The sequence below is a fragment of the Mustela nivalis genome, assembly GCF_964662115.1.
Source record: "Mustela nivalis genome assembly, chromosome: 1".
Classification (NCBI taxonomy): Eukaryota; Metazoa; Chordata; class Mammalia; order Carnivora; family Mustelidae; genus Mustela; species Mustela nivalis.
In genome coordinates, this window is record NC_139020.1 from 116,629,060 (window position 1) to 116,650,796 (window position 21,737).

The 21,737-nt window shown below is 47.8% G+C and overlaps 1 protein-coding gene across 2 annotated transcripts in view; it reads left to right on the forward strand.

Moving 5' to 3' along the window:
- HEG1 (heart development protein with EGF like domains 1) overlaps positions 1-21,737 on the forward strand; it is an 87,368-nt gene that overhangs the window by 37,980 nt on the left and 27,651 nt on the right. For both annotated transcript variants that reach the window (XM_082698818.1, XM_082698819.1), the window contains 9 exons: positions 45-392; positions 3,585-3,854; positions 4,537-5,877; positions 7,992-8,108; positions 8,743-8,862; positions 12,966-13,069; positions 15,774-15,832; positions 16,079-16,239; positions 20,258-20,392. In XM_082698818.1, coding sequence (XP_082554944.1) covers positions 45-392; positions 3,585-3,854; positions 4,537-5,877; positions 7,992-8,108; positions 8,743-8,862; positions 12,966-13,069; positions 15,774-15,832; positions 16,079-16,239; positions 20,258-20,392 — 2,655 coding nt within the window. The remainder of the gene's footprint in view (positions 1-44; positions 393-3,584; positions 3,855-4,536; positions 5,878-7,991; positions 8,109-8,742; positions 8,863-12,965; positions 13,070-15,773; positions 15,833-16,078; positions 16,240-20,257; positions 20,393-21,737) is intronic.

The window sequence follows — 21,737 nt, forward strand, 5'->3', positions numbered from 1 at the left end:
TTTCCCATCTGTGTCATGGCCTTTGTTTCCCTGACCCCTTCCAGCCTTGGGAGGAGACCAGCTTGCCAGCAGCTCGGAGGCAGAGCTGGGAAGCCCCATGTCTCGAACGGAGGCTGCGTCCAGGCCTGTCCCATCGGGCAGAAGCAGAGACAGCACGGCACACTGGTTCCTGACCAACAGCAAGACATCTGCAGATGTGACAGGAAGCTCCACTTCCTATCCCGAAGTTGTGAACGCCTCAGTTTTGACCCACTTCTCAGCCTCTGCCCCCCAGTCTAGAGGAAGTGACAGAGCGCCGGACCAGAGGAGCTATGCTGAACTGGCCACCGAGTCATTGTCCTCCTCCTCCTCAGAGAGCCTGGATTCCTCATCTCCGCGTGGTGAACGCTCAAGTGAGTGTCCCCTTCACAGGACTGCACCCCTCCGGAGGGCGGAGGGGCTGGTCACGGAGCCGCTCCAGAGGCCCCTCTGCTGTCATCATTCCCAGGCCGTTCTTCCAGCTGTATAGCCCCACTTTTTTTCTTCATCTGCCAGGAGCTAATCTTGCCACCGGTCCTTCCCACACACAGATCACCATGTCCTTCTGTCCCCTGCAGCCCACCCCACGCCCCCAGACCTGCCTTAATCACACAGCTTCTGGAAGGTCCTCAGGCACTGTTGTTCACCCCAGGCCTGGACATTCCTCAAGAGCAGCTCTCCCTCCCCCTTGTTTAAATAGCTTTAGGGAGATAGAATTCACATTCTGTGCAGTTTGCCCAAACTGTGCATTTCAGTGGCTTTTGGTGTATTTGCAGAGTTGTGCAGCCAGCACCGCTCATTCCAGAACGCTTCCACCACCCCAGAAAGAAACCCAGCGCTCATCAGCACTGGCTCCCCATCCTCTCCTCCTCCCAGCTTCTGACAACCACTAACTTACTTTCTGTCTTTGAGGATTTGCCTATTCTAGACAGTTGTTGGGGTTTTGTTGTTTTTAAGATTTATTTATTATTTGACAGAAATAGATAGCACAAGCAGGCAGAGTGGCAGGCAGGGGGAGAGGGAGAAGCAGGCTCCCCACTGAGCAGGGAGCCTGGCACAGGGCTCAATCCCAGGACCCCGGGGATCATGACCTGAGCCAAACAGACGCTTAACCAACTGAGCCACCCAGGCGCCCCTGTTCTAGAGAGTTTGTGAATGAAATTCTACGACCCGTGGCCTTTTGTGATTTTCGCTCTGCATACCATTTTCAAGGTTCATCCCTGTTGTGGCCTGTGTTAGTACTTCCTTCCTTTGTGTGGCTGACTTGCCACACTGAGTTCATCCTTTCTTCAGTGATTGCACATGTGGGGCTTTCCCACCTTTTGTCCATTGTGAATAATGCCACCGTGAACATTCTGGTACAAGTCTTCATATGGACATGTGTTTTACATTCTCTCAGAATGTCTGGGTTATAGGGTAGCTCTGTATTTAACCTTTGAGGAATTGTCAAACTGCTTTCCAAAGTGACCGCACCATTTCATATTGCCACCAGCAACGTGCGAATGTTCCAGTTCCTCAGGGCCCTTCCCCAGGACCTACTGCGGATCACCTATTGTGACGATGGCCATCCTCCTGGATGTGAAGTGGCATCCCAGGTGGTTTGGATTTGCATGTTCTAGCTAATGACGTTGAGGGTCCTTTCACTTTGGGGAAAGTCTACTCGCATAGGAGTTTCTTTCTATAGTGTCTGGATCCAGTATCCCTAGTCTTCTATCAGATACTCCATTTGCAGACGTTTTCTTCCGATCTGTGGGGTTTCTTTTTAGTTTTCTGACAATATCGTTTTTTTGCCGCACAAAGGTTTTTAATTTTGATGAAGTCCAGTTTATCAATTTGAGAACACTCTTTTTTTGATGGTCCTTTTTAATAATGTTTTTGGGTAATTTTACCAACAATTCTCAGCCACCTTGTTAAGATGAAATGTGTGCTGAATGAAGCAAAAATGCAACAATTTACCATTTAAGCAGATAAGGGGCTTAAATCCGTACCTCTCTTCCACTGATAATAGGGGCTCCATTTCCCCCATATGAACGTCCTAATTGATGGGGAAAATTAGCATTTATTGTGACTGATGATGGAAAAGCATATGCTTTTTATGAAAGAGTACTGCATATATGGGTGGGGAATATTTGTGCTTTTTCACGTATGTGCGTGCAAACTGCAAGCTCTGTCTCCTAGACAAAAGGATTCATTTTCCACCCTCACAACGTGGGGCTCAGAGTTTTCTCCTTCTCAAACCGGGAGCTTAGGTGCCATGCCCTTTCCTTTCCTGTGTGTATCTCCTGAGTACCAGTACCCTTCACTCCATGGTGTGTGCTCAGTGGGTTTGTGTGGGAAAGGTGATCTCAGGGTGAGCAGGTCTTAGGGTTCAGATAAGGATTAGCCTCATTCCCAAAACCAGCTCACCGTCAGTTCACCTAATGCTTTATCTCATTTGCTCTGAATCAGTCCAAGCAGACTCCTTCTGCCATCCAGCCTTTCAGAATTCTTGGTCTGTTCCTTTTTCTGGGCTTGGAGGCAGACCCCGGTTTCAGGCCACGACTCTCTGCTTTCTTAACTCTGTAAGCCTGATGGGGTTATTTGCCTAAACTCCATTTAAGAGTCTTGTAATCTCCCTAGCCTGGACCTTGTCCCTTCTGCCCAGGGAACTTGTACTCAGATACACTCAACCCTCAAGCTGCTCCTGGAGGACTTCCCATGGGTCTCTTAAGCCCTTCAGCTTAAGCCCCCCCAGACCTGTGCAGTTGTGTCTTCTCTCCCTCTCTCTCAAATAAATAAATATTTTTTAAAAATTAAGGAAAAAAGGGGCACCTGGGTGGCTCAATGGGTTAAGCCACTGCCTTCAGCCAAGGTCATGATCCCAGGGTCCTGGGATTGAGCCCCGCGTGGGCTCTCTGCTTAGCAGGGAGCCTGCTTCCCTTCCTCTCTCTCTGCCTGCCTCTCTGCCTACTTGTGATCTCTGTCTGTCAAATAAATAAATAAAATCTTTAAAAAAAAATTAAAGAAAAAAAAAGGAAAAAGAACATAGAACAGAAAATAAGCCCATCTTTAATCTCTAACCACCGTGCATTTCTCACTGACGCGTTAAGGGAAAAAAACTAATGCTCTAGAAGAATGATAAGCCCCATGTCAGTTCCGACCCTCCCAGGAGGAAAAATCCTTCTGAGTAATAGGGGGAGGGCTCTCCCTCCTGGACCTCATCAGAAAATCTAAAGCCCCTGTGGGCCAGTCAGTCTTTTGCTGGGCATCCCCCAGCCCCACTGCCGCCACCAGTTTCCCTGACATAAGCTCCATTATGTATCCCCGAGCAGAAATACAGTATCGATCCTGTTCGCTGAAGTAGTAAACCTTCCCAGCAGTCCCAGTCGCCTGAACGGGTATGCTGATCTGCGGTTCCTCTTGAGGTTTTGGTCCTGAGACGGTTTGCAGGGAGCACCACATTGTGGTTTCTCACGTGGGGGTGTCAAGAAAGACCCGGGAAAACCCAGGTCACTCCTGGGACTCCCGCACGGTGCTGCCGCTCCAGCCCTGCGCTGACCCGCCATCTCTTTTCAATCCTATTGCAGCCACTGAAGACGGTCCAGGGCCCGGAGGCAGTTCTGAGGTGGAGGAGAGGACGTCCCAGGCTCACCGCCCGCACACCTCAGCTACTTTCACCGGGAATGGAGAGCGCACGCTGCGGTCCCTCACCAATGCCAGCACGACCTCAGGGGAAGTGGGGCACTCTGTGATAGTGCCCAGAGAAACCGAGAGCGCCACCCAGGATGGGAACGTGACCGTGACGGGTGACGCCCGCTTGGTCTCAGGTTCCCTGGCAGCCTCGCCAGCCCTGGGAGGTGAGGAGCAGGAACTCTGCCCACATCCCTTCAGACGAGATCGGGCGCGTTCAGGGTGGTATAGCTGTAGACTGCCCACATCCCTTCAGCTCCCCTGTCAGCGCACCTACAGTCCTAGAATGATCAAGTTTGCTGTCAGCCCAGAAAGTACCTTAGAAGCTCTGTCCGAAGAGAAATTTCTGGATTCTCCCACTTGCCCCCACTTGCCTCAGCCATGTGTGATCTTGTCTGCCAGGATGCCTGGAATAAAGGAGACCGGCCAGTCGTGGCCAAAGTCAATCTCCTGGGAAAGAAATATCTCATTATCATTATACAGAATGGAAAATTGGGAGGGTTTTCCTTTTTCCATTTAGACATAACAATTGTTCTATTGGGGTCTTAAGAGCTTTTTAGATACCAGTTTGCTTTTATCAAAAAAAGCATGTGGAAGGAATTTGGACCCATTCCCTCTTCTTCAGCCACTGGCCCCACTTCTCATTTATTACCGTTTCCATTGCCACCTCCCGCACTCCTCCCAGCTGGCAAAAACACTCCGCACAGACTCTGTACATTCCTCCCTGCCCACACCGCTCCTCCAGAATGCTCGCCATCAAAAACTGCCTCTCCAAGGAAAGCATGTAGCATGTGTTTGGGAGATTTCTTGTTTGTCGAGTTGACCTAACTTTGGTTTTTCCATTTGCAGTCACCGGAATTAGCTACAATCAAGTGAGTGGCACGGATATGGAACAGGGGACTTCCAGTGACTACACAGACCAGACTTATGTCTCATCCACTTTCACCAAAGGAGAACGGGCATTACTTTCCATTACAGACAATAGTTCATCCCCGGACTTAAGGGAGAGTTCTACCTCTTCTACTAAGATCTCAAACTCTTCACTTTCAGACTCTTCTTCCTCGTCACAAGCTCAGACTGGAGGAAGGAATGTGTCATCCTATGACAGGGAGTACACCCAGCCTTCCACTGAGTCGCTGGCTGTGCGCACAGCCAATGTTCTCTCCTACACACCCACCATCAACAGGCCCAACACTTTGGTTCTTCTGGACACTGATGCTGCATTGACACGTGACTCCTCTTCTTCTTCTTTGAGCCCCCCTTTGCCCCTGCCCTCAGTGTCCCAGTCCCACCAGTTGTTCTCATCAGTCTCACCATCAACCAGGGCCTCTGCTCCTCCACTGCAGTCCATTCCCGATGCGCCCAAGCCCATGTCTTCCTCACCACCGCCCTTACCAGTATCCCTGACGGCATCTACCCCTGCCTCACCATCTGCCTCCCAAACAACCCTACCACCTTCACCTCCTGCCCTGGTCCCGCCCAGGGCAAGAGACACTCCTGTGACCTCAGTTCAGACTGAGACAACGGCATTATCTGGGGCAATGCTCCCCAAGAGTCAAACAGCAGATCCTAAGAACCAGAGTAACCCACAACCTGAGAAAGTCATTACAGAATCAAAGCCACCAAGCCCAGAGTCTCTGCCCACAGAGGCCACCGAAGCTGTAACAGTGAGGTCTACACCAGGGATCCCTAGGCCCTCGACCTTAACAGAGTCCTCCACTCAGCAAACCCTTCCAGCCATGAGGACCAGCATACCCCAAACATCTCCAGCTTTGACAACTACCATTCTCCAGACCGCTCATCCTTTCAGCCCTTTGTCAACCAGAGCAGATCCAATGGCTGACCTCACAACAGTACAGACTACGGCTGAAAAACATCTCTTGCCAACCAGCCCTGAAATCCCATCACTGCAGCTCTCCACAGAAAGGGCTGTCACCACAGAAAGGAGCCAGGTGCATGGAAATGCTACCAGCCAATCGATCCCCCTGACCATTGTACCCACATCAGCGGAAGGATTGACCCCAGGGCCTGGTGTGACAGAAGAGTACAGCCCGGCTTCACATCTCCTCAGAACATCTCCTCTCCCAGTCACACACATTTCCACGGCTGAAGTATTGACTCCTAAATCTACCACCTCCGCTGCTCAGAGCAGCACGCAGTCACCAGAAGTGTTGTCATCTCCAGCCGCAGGTAAAAGGCAGTCACACAAGCACACTGTGGACTGCACAGGCACGGGATTTGTGGGCACGCGGGGTAAGGGCTGCTCTCTGCAGTAGGTCAGAGTCTGGGCTGTCACCTCATCAGAAAATGTCATGGCAGTCCTCTTCTTCTCACCTCAGAGTTCCAGAACTCTTCCTAAAGCATGAGGGGAGGATGCCGTTGGCTGTGTGTGGTATCTGTAGATAGTGCCAGTGTAGCCTGTAATGCCCCAAATGGCAAGAGTCTTTTAAGGTGCCTTGAAGTCTTCCAAGGCTGGAGCAGGGAAGTGATGTGGGAACTGACTTTGGAAACACTGCACTCGAGAAGCTTCAGGTGACCTTTCTAAGACACGGAGTGATTACCCCCTGCTCCTGGGTCAAAGCCCTGAGCTTCTCTTCTCAGTTGCTGGGAAGGCTTCTCTGGATCCGAGGAAAGCCTAGGCTCCTTGGTCTTCCTGGGAGTGTGTTGCTAGTTGACAAATGTAGGAAAGGGACATGTTCCATAAAAGGATGCTGAACAAATGTTTTCCGGTAGTGATAGGGTGATCCGAGCCATTTATACTGCCCTTGGGCTTATCTTTGTATTTGTGTGAAAGTGGACAGCATGGGAGAAATAAAGCCATTTGTGTGACTCTTCATAATTCAAGGAAGAGTGGAAGGAATTAGAGTGAAAGATCTTTCAATGTCATGTTCAGAATTGTACCTTTGGCTTGTCCAGACCCGAGGAAAGAACACTGCTGTTGGTGCAGGGCTGACAGGGAGACTGACAGCCTTAAGGAAGGAGGAAAGAAGAGAATGCTTTGTAGCGGCTAGAGCAGGGAGCTCAGTCAGTGTCCTAGTTCCGGCCAGTCGGCCACGGCCAGCCAAAGGGCAGAAGGGCCATCACCACCCCTGCTGCCAGCCCCCCGTGCCCGGCGCATTGATGCCTTCTTTGTGCCAGCAAACCGAGTATCTCTGGGACATGAAAAGTAGACTTCTCCGTGGAGGCTGGGAGCCATGCTTCGGGACTCCAGGAGGAGCGTCATTTCCTGCCAAACATATTCCAGGACCAGATGGAACATAATTCACAAATCTCCTTTAGAGCCGATTATAGTCATTACAATGATAACTGTAGGGCAGAATTAACAGCATCATGGCTGGCTGTCAGGAGGGTTTTTCTGACAGTGTCAGTGGGACAGAGTTTGGTTTTGGAGGGGCCGTGCTCCTGTCGGTGATTTTAGGGATACATAAAGCAGTCTTCTGGAATAGGAACACCGTCTTTAGGGTTAGCTTGTTTGTTTGGGGTTTTTGTTTTTGGTGTTGCAACTCTTGATGTCGGCCTCCTTTTTCTCCTTCTACCAGTGATTCTTCTGCTTGGAAGAGATGCAGTTATGCGATGGGTTTCGACTCTCCTGAGCATGTGGCATAAGTCTTTAGTAGGCTGTCATTACGTACCTGGAGCATGACAGTGCTGGTTCTTGACACCAGAATCCAGAGTTCTGGTCTCTGCTCTGGGAGCTGGGAGTCCAAGGGAACAATGAAGCCTGGGTGCCTTTAAGGCCTAAATGAGTCAGAGAGGGCTCATCGTTACATTATGGGAAAAGGGCACCGGGGTGTCCCACTTCGATGTTTTTCCAAATGATGGCAACATATGTGAAGGCTTGGTTATATTTTGATTTTGGGTGTTTTTTTTTTTTTTGAAAGGGGAGAAGCCTGGAGCAGGGAGGATGGTTAGTCAGGGACTTCTTCCCCCTGATGTGTGTTTTAAATTGGTATGGATTCAGGTAGACTTGTCTAAGTGTCAAAGACAATATAACCATCAGTCCTCAACCCAGCGACCTGGAAGCATGTCAGCAGCATCTCGATTTGAACCGGTTTTTGCATCCAGGGGTCTAGACACATGTCTAACACATGTGTCCACTCACAAACTAGCACCGGGGTCCCGTCCCCACCGCACCTTTTCCGCACCTCTTAGGAACCTGTTCTATTTTAGTGGTGTGACCTTTTGGGGTAAGTCAACAGAAATAAGCAAAAATCAAATATTAGCCGGAAGAATTAAATATTTACCTAGAGCTGCTTTTACATTTCCTCTGTGATTAACTGCTTTATTCCGGGATGTGTTTTTAGTTAACAGCTGTGCCGTGAACCCTTGTCTTCACGACGGGAAATGCGTCGCAGACCCCACCGGCCGCGGGTATCGATGCGAGTGCTCACCCTCCTGGCAAGGGGATGACTGCAGTATGGGTAAGAGGAAAACTCACCCCCAGTGGTCTGTACCACACTACCTCATTGAGATCAGCAATGACACTATTTCCCTTCAAAGTGGAGGAGAGTAGGATTTTTTTTCTTAATTAATATCCTGCCGATTGGAGAGTCAGCATGCTTATGTGTTGTCTGCAAAGTAAGGTCAGACAGTAACGTTGACAAGCCTCCATGATCTGGCTCTGTTCTGTGGGCCCCCTGCACCCGTGCCACACTGGACCATCTACAGCTCCCTAAAGATCCCTTGGCTTCCCCGCCTCCAGCCTTCACTTCCCTGGTGCCTCAGCCTCCCCACCCACCCATCTGCTTGTTAAAGTCTTTCTAGTCTTAGTTCAGATGTTATTTGCAACAGTCCTTAATTCTCCCTCCCGTCGAAATCTTCCTCTCTCTCTCTCTGTACTTTCAAATCCTGGTTTGTATTTATGTCAGCTGTCCACACAGCTGCCTCCACCCTCAATAGACGGGCAGCCCCTGGAGGACAAGGGTAGCATCCTTCTCATCTCTGGGCCCCAATGCGCCTAGTGCCGTTTGGCTCTTAGGACACACTCACTGGACCGGATAATGATTTTGCTGTCTGCCGTGGATTCAGTATGGCCCTGTTTGCTCTCCTCTGCAGATGTGAATGAGTGTCTCTTGAACCCCTGCCCACCCCTGGCCACATGCAACAATACTCAGGGATCCTTCACCTGCAAATGCCCGGTTGGCTATCAGCTGGAAAAGGGAATATGCAATCTGGGTAAGAGAATGAATCTACCTTGGAAGGTATCCTGCACCACAATGTATTTTTTAAAATAACCTTGACTGTTTTCCTCCCTAAACAATATGGGTATTTGTCCAAGGCATAAACTTAAGGAATATAGAAAGAAGTAAAATTGCTACCTATTTTTTAATCACTCAGAGACATAGCGCCTTATTTGCAATCTTTTTTAGTGTGCCCTGTATTTTTATATAGTTGAAACCATGTGGTATTTGTACAAACTTTATATCTTAAACAATTTTCCATATTACCAAAAATATCCCAAGGACTGCACAGACATGCCATTATTGGCTCACAATACTATTTGCCTAACCATTCCACCCTATAGTTAGGAAAAAATATATTTCAAAGGGATCTTCTAAGTACATAGTAATAAAAAATATTTTTAAGGGAGAAAAAAGAGAGAATAAAACCCTGATTATCTTACTGCATTCACACATTCATTTGTAAAAGTGATCTTCATAGGCCTGTCCATAGGCAGATACATTTTTATAAAGCTGCTGTAATTGGACCATTACAGTCTGTCCTATTTCATTTCCTAATTTGATAGTCTTGAAACTGGTTGATTTTGGATATACTCCAGTTTATAGGTTAAAACGCAAACACAAATGAAAACTAAGGTCCTGACAAGGTGCTAAGTGGCCAAGTTTATGCACCTGTTCGCTGAGAGGCTGCATTCCATCCCACAGCTCTCATCACATAATAATGTGTTCATCACAAAAGCTTCCTTGCACATAGGGTCTAACCCTGCTTCAGAGTGCTGAGTTCAACACGTTAACTTGTTGAAGAAATGAGAAGTGCAGAACGTAGAGTTATCTAAGCGGGATAGGGAAACTGCAGGTAAAGTGACTCATCTTTGAATCATCTTCAGTTGAACAGTGTGATACTTAACGTGCAAAAAGTGCTCAGTAAATATCTTTTTGAGAGAACAAATGTCTGTGACCTTTGCATGAATGCCTGTTGCCCACGGGCTGAGGGGAATCATCAGATATTTTAGGAAGGTTGTGTCAGATGACAAAACCCAAATGGTTAGGTAATGAGTTTGATGTCCTTTATTTAAGGGAGAACCACCATGGCCTGGGGGAATCTGGGGTCTCACAGGCAGTGGAGCTCTCTCCCCCAGAGGGCTTTGGGTAAGGATGAGTCTGTAGAGGGCTAGAAGCCCGGTCAGTTCTGAAACAGGGTCTGATTGGCTAGGGTTGCCTATCTGACCTTACTTAGAAGGATCAAGGACAAGAGAGTAAGTACTGGGCCCAGAAGTGACTTGGTGTTGGGGGCTTGGCTGACTGCATCCATGATGTTCTGGTCCCAAGGAACATTTTTACAGAACTGGAAAGTTCATTTCACTAACATGGCACCCTGGGGGAAAGCAGCTTTGTCATGGGCCTCAAAATTTATTTCAAACACTTGGTACCCTACTAAATTAATGGTAGAATTTTGGAAATGGTGTAAAATACAAGGATCAAGTCAAAGCATTATTAAGGAAAAAATAATCTAGGCCTCTAGACATCTGTTAAAAATCAAGAACTCCTCTTTCTCTATTAGCTAACTTGCTTTTGGGTAACTTATTCCATTTTGCTGCACCCTGGTAGAAATAGGCCTGGAGGTTTTAGTTTAAGAATGGAGAAGCTAGGGGGCGCCTGGGTGGCTCAGTGGGTTAAACCGCTGCCTTTGGCTCAGGTCATGATCTCAGGGTCCTGGGATGGAGTCCCGCATTGGGCTCTCTGCTCAGCTGATTATCTTACTGCATTCACACATTCTCTCTGTCTGCCTCTCTGCCTACTTGTGATCTTTGTCTGTCAAATAAATAAATAAAATCTTTAAAAAAAAAAAAAAAAAAAAGAATGGAGAAGCTAGGGTTATCTTGTTTTGAACCACTGTGAAAGTTGCCCCTGCCATTAGCCTCACTGCCCGGCTTCCAGCTCCAGAGCCACTGGCGATGGCACAGAAGCCCTCAGCCTCAATGTTCTCATCTGTAAAATCAGATTACCACCTGCTCTGCTTCCCACTCAAGGTTATTGTGAAGATCAGATAAAATAAAGTATCTGAGCCAGCTTGGAAAATGGTAGAGTTCTCCGGATGGGAGGTATCATTTAACATTTAGTCCCTAACCTCTTGGAGCAGAATTGAAAGCAATGAAAACACCAGGTACTCTGAATACAAAGTAATCATCATGGATCTTTAAAAAAAAAATCATTGATATAAAAAAGAGAGAGACAAACCAAGAAACAGACTCTTGATTCTAGAGAACAAGCTGATGATTACCAGAGGGGAGAGGGTAAGAGGGATGAGGGAAACGGGATGGGGACGAAGAAGCACCCTGGTCCTGATGAGCTCCGAGTAATGTACAGAATCATTCATTCGCTGTAGTGGACACCTGAAACTCATATGACAGTATGTTCCTTCTACTGGAGTTGGAATTTAAAGCTTAATGAAATAAAAAACAAGTAATTTAAAATATCATTTCTATCACCGATGTAAATCCACAGTTGAGCATGAAGTAGAAAATTCCCTTGAAGCCAGGTGAGGTAAAGTAGGCATGAAGATGTCCCTGTGCTGGGCAGGGGCTGGCGGCTGGAGGGTGGTGTGATGCCGTTTTCATAGCTGCACTGAAAGCAAGGCCACGTTCACTGTCCTGGTTCAGAAGAGGTCTGTGTACTTAACATTTACAAGATGTGTATTTCCATCCCGGGAATCTGGGTATCAGCCTGGACCAGGGAGAAGTGTAGATGAAGGAGCGAGGTGGTGGTTCTGGAAGCCTGTGTGCCCAGGGTCCCCCAGGCACCTCGGATCAGGAGGAGGAGAGCCGAGAGAGTGGTGCTTTTGTGTTAACAATCATCTTTCCCTTTTCAAGTCATTTAGCTTCATTGTTCATAAACATCAGAGGAACATGCAAATTAGAGCGCGCTGAAATGCTTTCATTTGGCCAAGAATGTTTTCAAAGAGCTCCCTGCTGCTCAGCAAGAGTCCTGAGCAGCTGGCTTCACTGAACTGTAGAACAAGCAAAAAGATGTTAAATAAGGATTAAGGGCTTTAGACAGTAAGTATAAGATGTTAAATGTGTTCCCTGGCTCATTTGTGGGCCTTTTTCTTAATTCCGCAGGCAAGCTTTCTGTGAAGGAGCAGCCTTATGGGTTCCTGTGCTTTGAATCTTTTTCCCCCCCTCTGTCCAGAGGGAAAGATAAGAATTTAATATAAAGGAAGATAAGAGGCAGATATAAAGCAGGCTATACTAATTGTTGGTCGTCTGCCCATTTTTAAGTTCCATTCCCCCTCAGGCCCCATCAGCACAAATTGATGTTAAATACAAGTTTACTTTATGCGTGAAATGGACCTTGAAAGCAAGGTTGCTTTCTTTCGGGCCTGAACTCAACAATATCTTGAATTTGGGGCATGTGCATTGCCTGGCTTGTGACAGTGGGGCCTGGCAGCCTGTTGAGTGCCGGCGCACCACAGATTTTTGGCACCTTCCTCCATAGCCCCTCAGTTGTCCTGAATCAGTGAGCTGATTTCTGGAAGTGTCTTTCATCAGTGATAAAGTGGGCATTTCCTGTGAGTGAGAGGGTGGGGCTGATGGGGTGATGCTGACCAGAAGAGGAAACCAAAGCACGCCTTGAAGCTGAGGGCTTCACAGCATGGGCCTAGAGGACAAGGGTGGTGCTCTGTGGAGAGCTTTCTCAGGCCTGACCCCACATCTCCCCTCCTCCTGGGGTTGTATCATTTAAGCCAGCTGGTCTTTCTTCTTTGTCACATGCTTTACTTAGCATCGGTTATGTAGGCCGATCAGAGATCTATCAGAGAGGTCTCAGGATGGCTCCCCACAGCAGCCCACACAATGTGCAGAAGGCTCCTTGGCATTTCTGACTCAAAGGTTTACTCGGTCCGAGCCTCCTGCCCAGCTCAGTGGACCCCCATCTTCTTCGAAGGGAGCTAGAAGAGGGAGAGGTGTTCTCTACCCTCAAGGAGAAAGACATGCACCCAGACTGTCTTACAAGGTGCAATAAAGAGGGGCACACCAGAGACTCACAAACACATAGCCACGTGTGGTTGCACACTCTGACGGGTTGTGTTTTCATTTCCAGTTAGAACCTTCGTGGCAGAGTTCAAATTAAAGAAAACATTTCTCAATACCACCATGGAGAAGAAAGCAGACCTACATGAAGTTGAAAATGAGATCACCAAAACAGTAAGTTTTCCAAAAGGCATCTTGCTTCGAGTCCTTTGTTTTCTCCAACAGATTTCATTTGGAATTGGGAACTTCATGGGATCAGCTGTATCTCCTAAGATATTCATTTCCATTATGTTTGGAAGGTAAACTTCATGATAAAATTAAAAGCGTCTCAGAAATAGAAGGGAGGTGCTGAGAACTACTGGTGCCCAAGAAAAGCATTTCTTCTGTGTGCCTTCACATGCAGCCTTTATCAGTGCCTTGGCGTTTCTTTTTCATGTGCAGCCTCAGAGTCACAGATGGTTAGAAGCCATGCACCAGTAAGAACTATTGGCAATGAGGAAAGATCCAGAAAATTCTACTATCCCATCTGCAACTGACATGCTGTGGGACTTTCTTTCTGTTTCCGAACTTGGGGAGAAGGATGCTCTTTCTCCTCAGGGCAATGCCGAAGGTGTATCAGTTAATCCTGATTTTCCAAGGTTGAGAATTCACTGCATAGATTATCTAGAGGGCCTTTGATTCCTCTTTTTTCCCTCTTTGCTTCTTTTTGTCAGGGGAAGAAAAAAAAAAAAGGAAAGAAAGAAAGAAAAATGAAAAAGAAGGGAGATGAAAATGAAGCTCAGGTAGTAAATTTTATCTCTTGTCTGCTACCTGAGTCTAAAATTTGGTGTTTAGAACATTGAAAATTGCCATTAAAATAAGTTTTAGACATTGATTAGTTTCTGATTTCAATTTTACTTGCTCTTTATGAGTAAGAGTAAATTAGCCAAAACCTATAGAACTTTTATAGAACTGTAGATTCTATTTGTGTAAAATTTAGATTCCAGTTCCATTTCCGTATCAACAGAGCATCTACTCTACGATGGGCACTTTGCCAGAAGCCTCACTCCTGTAAGAGGTATTGTCAGCCCCTTTACAGCTAGAAGAACAGGAAGCCCTGAAAGTTAATGACATTGCCTGAGTTCACACAGGGCAGGTGCAACGTTAAGGAATAGTCCGCTAGACCAGACTCACTTCTGACACCATTTGCAAGTTTGGGGATCCCCCAGACCACCCTCAGATTTGATAATTCACTGTAAGGACTCAGATCTTACGGACACTCTTAAACTCATGGTTGTGGTTTATTACAGTGAAAAGGTCCAGGTCCCAATCAGCCATGGGAGACACACAGGGCAGAATCAAGGAGGATTCCAATTAGGCCCTTTCAGTTTTATTTTCCCCGTGGAGTCACATACCATGTTAACTCCTCTTGGCAATGATGTATACAGTATCATGGAGTCCTGCTAACCAGCGAAGGTCCCCTGAGCCTTGGTGTCAAGAGCCAATATGTGGACATAGTCAAATGCTCATATGGCTGACTTCAGTCTCCAGTCCTTCTGGAGGTCAGGCTGATACCATGTAACCCAAAGCCCCACAGAAATCATGTTGTTAGATATTTGGAGTAGCCCAGGGCCTCTAGGTGGACAAAGGCAGGAGGAGATGACCTCCTGGAAGCCAAGGACTAGACCTCTCTTCGGGCAAGCTTAAATTCTTTACTATACAGCAGGATATTATGTCTGCTAACCTTTCAATCTGGGGTTCTTGTCACTTCCACACAGTTGCCTTTTGGTTGTGCTGTAGGTCAATATTTTCTTCTGGGATCGTACAGGAGCTTCAAACCCGTGCAGAGATGCAGTCCCTCCCAGTACACGGCACTCAGTGACTTCCCTGATTTGTTCATTTTCACCCAGTATTAATGTATAATTTATTAGTGATGTGACATCCCCATGCCCAAGAATAGTGAAGATTTAAGCAGTGACTAGAGAAGCCATTTAAAGGCCTTCCCCAAGATGCCATTCTGTTCTGAAATGTGCCTTTTCTCTTTTTCCTTGGGAAAAAAGTTTAAGTCATTATACTATGAATAAATCATTGCCCCTTGGAATATAGAGCAATGTCACTCAAAGCCAGGAAAGGTTTCCTAACATCCTATGTTTGAATCCATCTAATAAGAGTCAGGTGTGCCTGACATACAGGCTTTGAAGACAGGCACGTCTGCATAGGTCAAGGTATTATGACTTTCTCCTGCCCAGAAAGGATCCCCAGCCCCTACTATTGGGGGAGCAAAAAGGCAGGCATGGAACTTTATGCCCTAGAGGGATTTTCTGCTTTCTCTGAGGGTACAAGGCAAACACAGGGAGAGTCACTCTTAATTTGCTCTCAACAAAGGGGCTCTTGACCCATGTAATGTGATTTCCCGTGGAGATCCTTTTTGAAGAGGACCTATCTTTGAGCTAGGTCAACTCACTGTAGATTATGAGGGGTCTGTGTAGGACCTGCCAGACCTGGGGTAGCTGAAGCCTTTTCAGTGAGCCTTGTTCACTCTGCAAAGTCCAAATAAACAGTTGCCTCTGAGTTTTTTGAAACCCTGGTCTTAGAAGAGATCTGTTCCTTTGAAAATGTTTTGCATCCAAGGGTACTGTTCTGAACATCATTTCCTGCCAAGATTTTCCCCACTGATTTACTATCTGCCTCTCTCCCTTTGTACTCAGGGAACAACAGAACAAGAGCAGGGAGGCATTTAAGAAGGGCACAAAAAAAGGACACCACTGCTCTGTAAAGCTGCCTGCTGGTAACTTGAGGGCTGGAAAATGCCAGTTTTATCCTGAAAATAGGAAACTGGTTCTAGGTCTAAGACTTTGATCTAACTCACAGTTAATGACAAACCTATTTTTCCTTTCAGTTAAATATGTGTTTTTCGGCATTACCTGGTTATACCCGATCCACAGTTCATGCTTCTGGGTAAGTAACAGAATTATACTCCCTTGTGAACCAGTCTATATAAAGGGGAGATTATTTTAACATCGGCAACAGCAACAAAACTGGGCCCTGTTTGATCAAGCCACAGAGTGACCTAGGGCCAAGGTAACTGGACCTTCATGCTCTCCCATTCCCTTCCAGGAGAATGGAGATGCATTCATTTTCCAAAAACCCTGGGGCCCACGTGGCATTCTAGGATAATTAAAAACTTACCCACTTTGCCAACAGGGAGTCCAATGCCGTGGTTGTGTCTCTGCAAACCACCTTCTCCTTGGCCTCCAACGTGACGCTGTTTGACCTGGCCGATGGGATGCAGAACTGTGTCAACTCCTGTAGATCTTCTGCTGAGGTCTGCCAGCTCTTGGGATCTCAGAGGCGGATCTTTAAAGGTAAGAGGATGGTCCTCTGGGAGGACACTGCCCATACGGTTAGGTACAGGGGCACTTGGGGCTCTGGCTCCACATGCTGGTCACAGAGCCAGTCTATGTTTGAAACGGGTGTTCTGCGAGGGGCACCTGGGTGGCTAAGTTGGTTGAAAATCCAACTCTTGACCTCAGCTCGGGTCTTGGTCTCAGGTGTATGAGTTCAAGTCCCGTGTTGGGCTCTACACTGGGCATGGAGCCTACTTGTATGTCAAGCAAAAGGCCTTCACGTGTCTGTACCTTGATACACATGTGCATGCACACTCATGCATAGCCTTAAAGTCACCTGGTCTTTGGCACGCTGTCTCTCCTGCTTCTCCTGGACTTTGTTGGTGTGGGAAGGGATGCAAGAGCATTTGTAATGAAATCAGTCTTCTTGACCTTGAAAAGTTCCAGCTTTCTCTGGGGAGACAAAGTCACACACAGAATATACATGCTTATCAATACCTCAGATCTGCATCATGATATTCCATTAAGTAAAAAAAACAAAACAAAAAAAACCATGGCCAGTGTTACCCATCTTGTGTTTTTGCAAATGATCAATGCATAGAAACAAGACCAGAATAGTACAGACCAGACCCTACTCATGGGGCCATTCCTAACCCTTTTCTTATTTACTCTTTACCTGTTTTGTCAGAGTTTCTGCAGTACATCTGTGTCTGATGAAGCAGATTAAAAAGGGGATTATAGACAAGAACTTCATAAGGCAGATTTGGGTCTTAGAAAGGAAGTTTTGCCTCTGGGATGGGAAAACTTTACTAGAATTAAAAGGGCTTGCTCACCAAGGGGGCTTACTCCTGCTGCTGTCTTGTCAGCGATCAGAGTGGGCTCTGGTTAGCAAACTGTGCTACCCAGTCAGGACATGCGAAGGATGCAGAGTCTGGGAGCCTGCCCGTCGGGTGTCCAGACACCAACGGAAGTTGCTGGGAGCAGGTTTGGTGCTGTATCTGCTGGATGATCCAGGATGTTCCCAGTGGCCCTGGGCTTTCTGAGTGCTGATCCAGAGGGCTCTCCTCATGGCTCTGTCACAGCAGAGCCTGGGAACTAGGGGTACCCTTGTGCCCGAGCATAGATGCTAGAACTCTAGCTCATTGCAAGACTGGTTATTCATTTGGGGGAGAAAAGGAGCTAAGCTTTCTGGAACAGAAGCGGCTGTTATTTAGCATCACTGGGAAATTAACTAAAAAGTTTACGCCCAGTTATACTATGCTCTCTACTTGGAGGCAAGAGCTCTTTGATTTTACTTTGTTTCTCTTCCAGTGATTCAAAGGTCCCGGTTTTTCCTAGCAAATAGGAAGGGGACCTTTCAATTCACTGAATACTTAGAGACTATATCCTATGTGGTCAGCATTGTAGTGGGTTACTTCTATGTCCCTAGTAAATGCATTTCATGACTTGCAAATCAAGTGGCCACATACTTGGAGTTGTAAGTACCTGCTCAGAAGTAGCCACGCCCACTCTCTGACCCCATTCTTTCTACTGCTTGGATATGGCTTATGGGGAAGCTCCTGTCTTCCTTGCTTCCTTGCTGAGGTCCCATTCTTTGTTTTGTTTTTTTAAGATTTCCTTTTTTCTCATTGCACTGTTAGGTTCAGAGCAAAATTAAAGAGCAAGGGCTAGAGTTTTCTCATCTGCTCCCCTGCCCTGACCTATACTGGCCCCCATACTGTACCTCCCCTTTCAGAGCTGTTGAAAACAAAGACAGCCATGCATCTCAGCTGAAAACAGGCTGACTTCTCTGTTTTTCCTCCCAGTTCTTCTCCAGGTTCTTCTCCGTACCCAACTCTGTGTCGTGCTCACCTTTCGAGTACAAGAGAGGTAGCTTGGATAAGCAGGGGCTGTCATGTTCTCACATCTGGGTGTTTCAAACATATGGGCTGCACTGGGCTACTCTGGGCTTTCCACTTCCTTATCTTCCAGAGGACTGCAGTTCTCATGCCTCCAGAGGTTGAGAGTCTTTGGAAATCCCCCAAGGAGTGTCACAGCCTTGGATTTACATAAGTTCTCATTGTCTGTCCTGCGGATGTTATGCCCAGGAACGACCATGGGAATTGTGGATGGAGAACAAACACATCGTCAGGCTTAAAATGAAAATGGGATTGTACATGGCTGCATTTGATGGATTTATGACCGAATGTTCTTTAAGGATTTTTAGGTTGGCAGTTCCTCTCTTGCAGGGGCAAGGCCAACTTTCTTTGCTTCTGCGCAGGGAAGGGATGCTTTAGCAGGTGATTGGTATTTGCCAGCAGGCTGGATTCATGGGCAGGATGGAAGGAAAATGTGACATTGGCTTCCAGAAAATATCTAATCAGGCCAGGCAACTCAGACTGGCTCCTGGACAAGGCCAGCGCCTGCCTTTTGCCCCAGAAGTATTTCTTTATATTAAGGCTTGAGGATTGGCAAAGCCTTCAAAAGTTTAGAGAAGGGACGGTGGGGGGTTGGAACCTCTGTAGTGCCAACTTCGCAGTGAGCCTGGTGAGGTTTTCCATTTTTCTAATTTTTCTCTCTTAAATACAACCTTTTCACAACAAACAAAGGAAATTCTATCACACGCGCAAATGGATTTCTGCTTTAGCACGCCAGCTTCCAATGATAAGGACAGGAAATGCAGTGTTGAAAACCAAAGCTGTGTCCTAAACTTACCTCCCTGTGACCAGGCCATCCAGCAGGTCCCCAGCCATTGGGACTCAGAACAGAAGGCGGATGCGGGGACCCCGTGTGGGTGTCCGTTCTCATCACCCATGGTGGGGGCAGCTGTGCCATGATAAGAGCCGATTCCTGGTTCTTTAATACATTGATGTCTTCCTTAAGATGGGAGAGCGGAGACCATGCCTCCTGGCACCGTATACACACATTGCCCTTTGGTGACATCTCTGGGTTGCAAACTTGCTCTTAACCTCCCAACAGCAAGAGCAAATCTCAGCGTCGCTCTCCCCTTTCCCCAGCTATGAAGATGTTACTGCTTGTTCTCCAGTTAGTTGCCTAGTTTTGTTCTACTGTGTACCCCATTTACATGTGTCATTTTGTCGGACCTGTCTCAGATAGTAAACATACCCTCTTTAGGTCTCGTGTGTACAGAGAGGGTCTACCGTATGCAGCCTCAAGGAGGGTCTGCTGTATACACTTAGGGAGGGCCATATGCCCAGCAATGAATGCTTTTGGATAAGGAAATATTTCCTTGTCACCCACGATATGGGCACAGCCACTTGCCCAGAGCTGGACAAGCCAAGTTGATCTCTGTGTAGAAAGTTTCCTTTGGTTATTGTGAAAAGGTTGTATTTAAGAGAGAAAAATTAGAAAAATGGAAAACCTCACCAAGCTCACCGAGAAGCCTGAAAGAGACACTCCTCTGCCCACTCCTGCCCCCGCCCTTGACCCGTGGTGACGGCCTAGGGACCGTGGCCCAACAGCCCCTTGGGCGTGCATGTGCTGAGCGCTGTGTCTGACCATCCCTGGGCACAGTGATGGAGCCCCTGAGATGGAAAAGCCCCCGGGAAACCTCCAGCATAGCGGGAGGCAGCCAGGAACCGTAGTGAAAGAACACCATGCTGGGACAGCGGAAGACCCGCCCCACCGGCCCTTGGGATCCATGTGTGGGCAGCAGGCTGCCCTGCCTTGTGAGTGCACTGGCGTCCCTTGAGGCCTCAGGGACCCAGAGCAGCCCCAGACACACCCTCCGCTGGAGACAGGTCTGCACTTCCCTGCCTCCTCAGTGGGGCATGGCGATGGTTCCCGGCTTTGTGCTGGCCCCCCAGGGCAGGCCATGGCTGCTGTGGCTGCTGGGATCGGGGTTTCTTCTGTCCCACGGCCTGCTTGGGGAAGGAATGGCAGAAGGGGCTCCAAGGGGGCCTCCAAAAGGAGACTTGCACCAGGTGGGCTTTTCAAGAAACTGTGCTCCGAGCCTCTTTAAATAGAAAGTTCATGCATCTTCGGGTTTGAAGTGGAGGTTTTGTTTTGTGTCACCGTCTTGTTTTTCCATTTCTAGCGGGTAGCTTGTGCAAGCGGAAGACTCCAGAATGTGACAAGGAGACTTCCATCTGCACTGACCTGGACGGCGTCGCCCTGTGCCAGTGCAAGTCGGGCTACTTCCAGTTCAACAAGATGGACCACTCCTGCCGAGGTATCAGCAAGTTCTCGGGCTTCTGCAGCCCGTCCCAGCACAGGGAAGATGCTTTCCTCTGCCCCAAACTCTCTGCTTGAGGTGTGACTGTTCCAAACTGGGGGTCACTTGTTTTTGTCCTATTGCCCACAGCGGGATTGGACATGTTATCTCTGTAGAACAATAGCATTATCTCTGACGGGTGCGCACTGCTCTGGCCAGTCACCCTCAGAGGAAAAGAAGACAGAATGGGAATGCCGATGGCAGTGCCTCTTCCCCACCACTCCTCGGCCCCTCCCCCCATACCCCCACCCGCGATTAGGGGAAGTTAGGAAAATTATTGTTTTAGTTCCCAAAGATTAATTCTATTGTCTGCTAATCTTTGAAAATGGAGACCCAAGCCCAGAGTCAGGCCTGTCCCTTTGCGAGGCAGCTATGGCCTCAAGGACAAAGTCCTGCCAGAGCTCAGGAGTGTTGGGAGCTCGGCTCTACCTCATGGACCACATTTCTTCCTGGGCCAGACACTTTGCTGCACTGAGCCTCAGTTTCCTCTTCTGTGAAATGGGTATAGTGGTGCTCCCTTGGACATTTTAGGAATTGAGGAAGGTCGTGTCTAAGGAGGTGTTTTGTAAACCATCAATATTGGGCCTTGTTTTTCATCCAGGACTCGGATGAATTAGTGAGTTCCAGGTTTAAAGTATTCATGAAAGGTATGAGGCCAGAAACCTAATTCTCCTAACCTTTTAGGTGAGACTTAAATTCATTCAGTTTGGAATAAAGGGTGCTCTGCAAGGATGGCCGGAAGGCTGCTGCCAAGTAAAATTCATTCAAGTCCAGTGCGCTGCGTCCCTGCCTTATAGAAAAGACTGCTGGAATGTGTAATCCCAGGAAAAACGAGCAATACCAAGGCTCTCGTGTAGCTGGCAGCCTTGCCTCACATTGGCATGTCTACAGCACAGGCTTCCTGCTCGGCCAGCACCTGCTGGTGACAGATGTACTGGACCCTGAATGAAAGTCACATACTAGGGAAAGGCGACACGCCACTTCTTTCTATGAGGACCTCGCAGGAGAGGACTGGCTATCAGGAGCAGATAAAAATATATCTCAGGGTGGTGCTGTCGTCCTGAGCTTCAGACCTTCTGACTCAGGTACATACACAGTGGCTTTGAAAGTGCACACCCTCTGCTCCACTCGGGGGCCCCGCGCTGGGCTCTGGAGGGGAGGCTGGCCCATGCACTGGCCAGCAGCCCTGAGGCACGGTGACCCCACAGCGTTGATTGGCACCTTTGACGCAAAGAAGATGATGCTTCCTAGTTCCATCTTCCCTGGTTTAATGCAAAATATTCCTTGTTCTTGGAGGCCAACG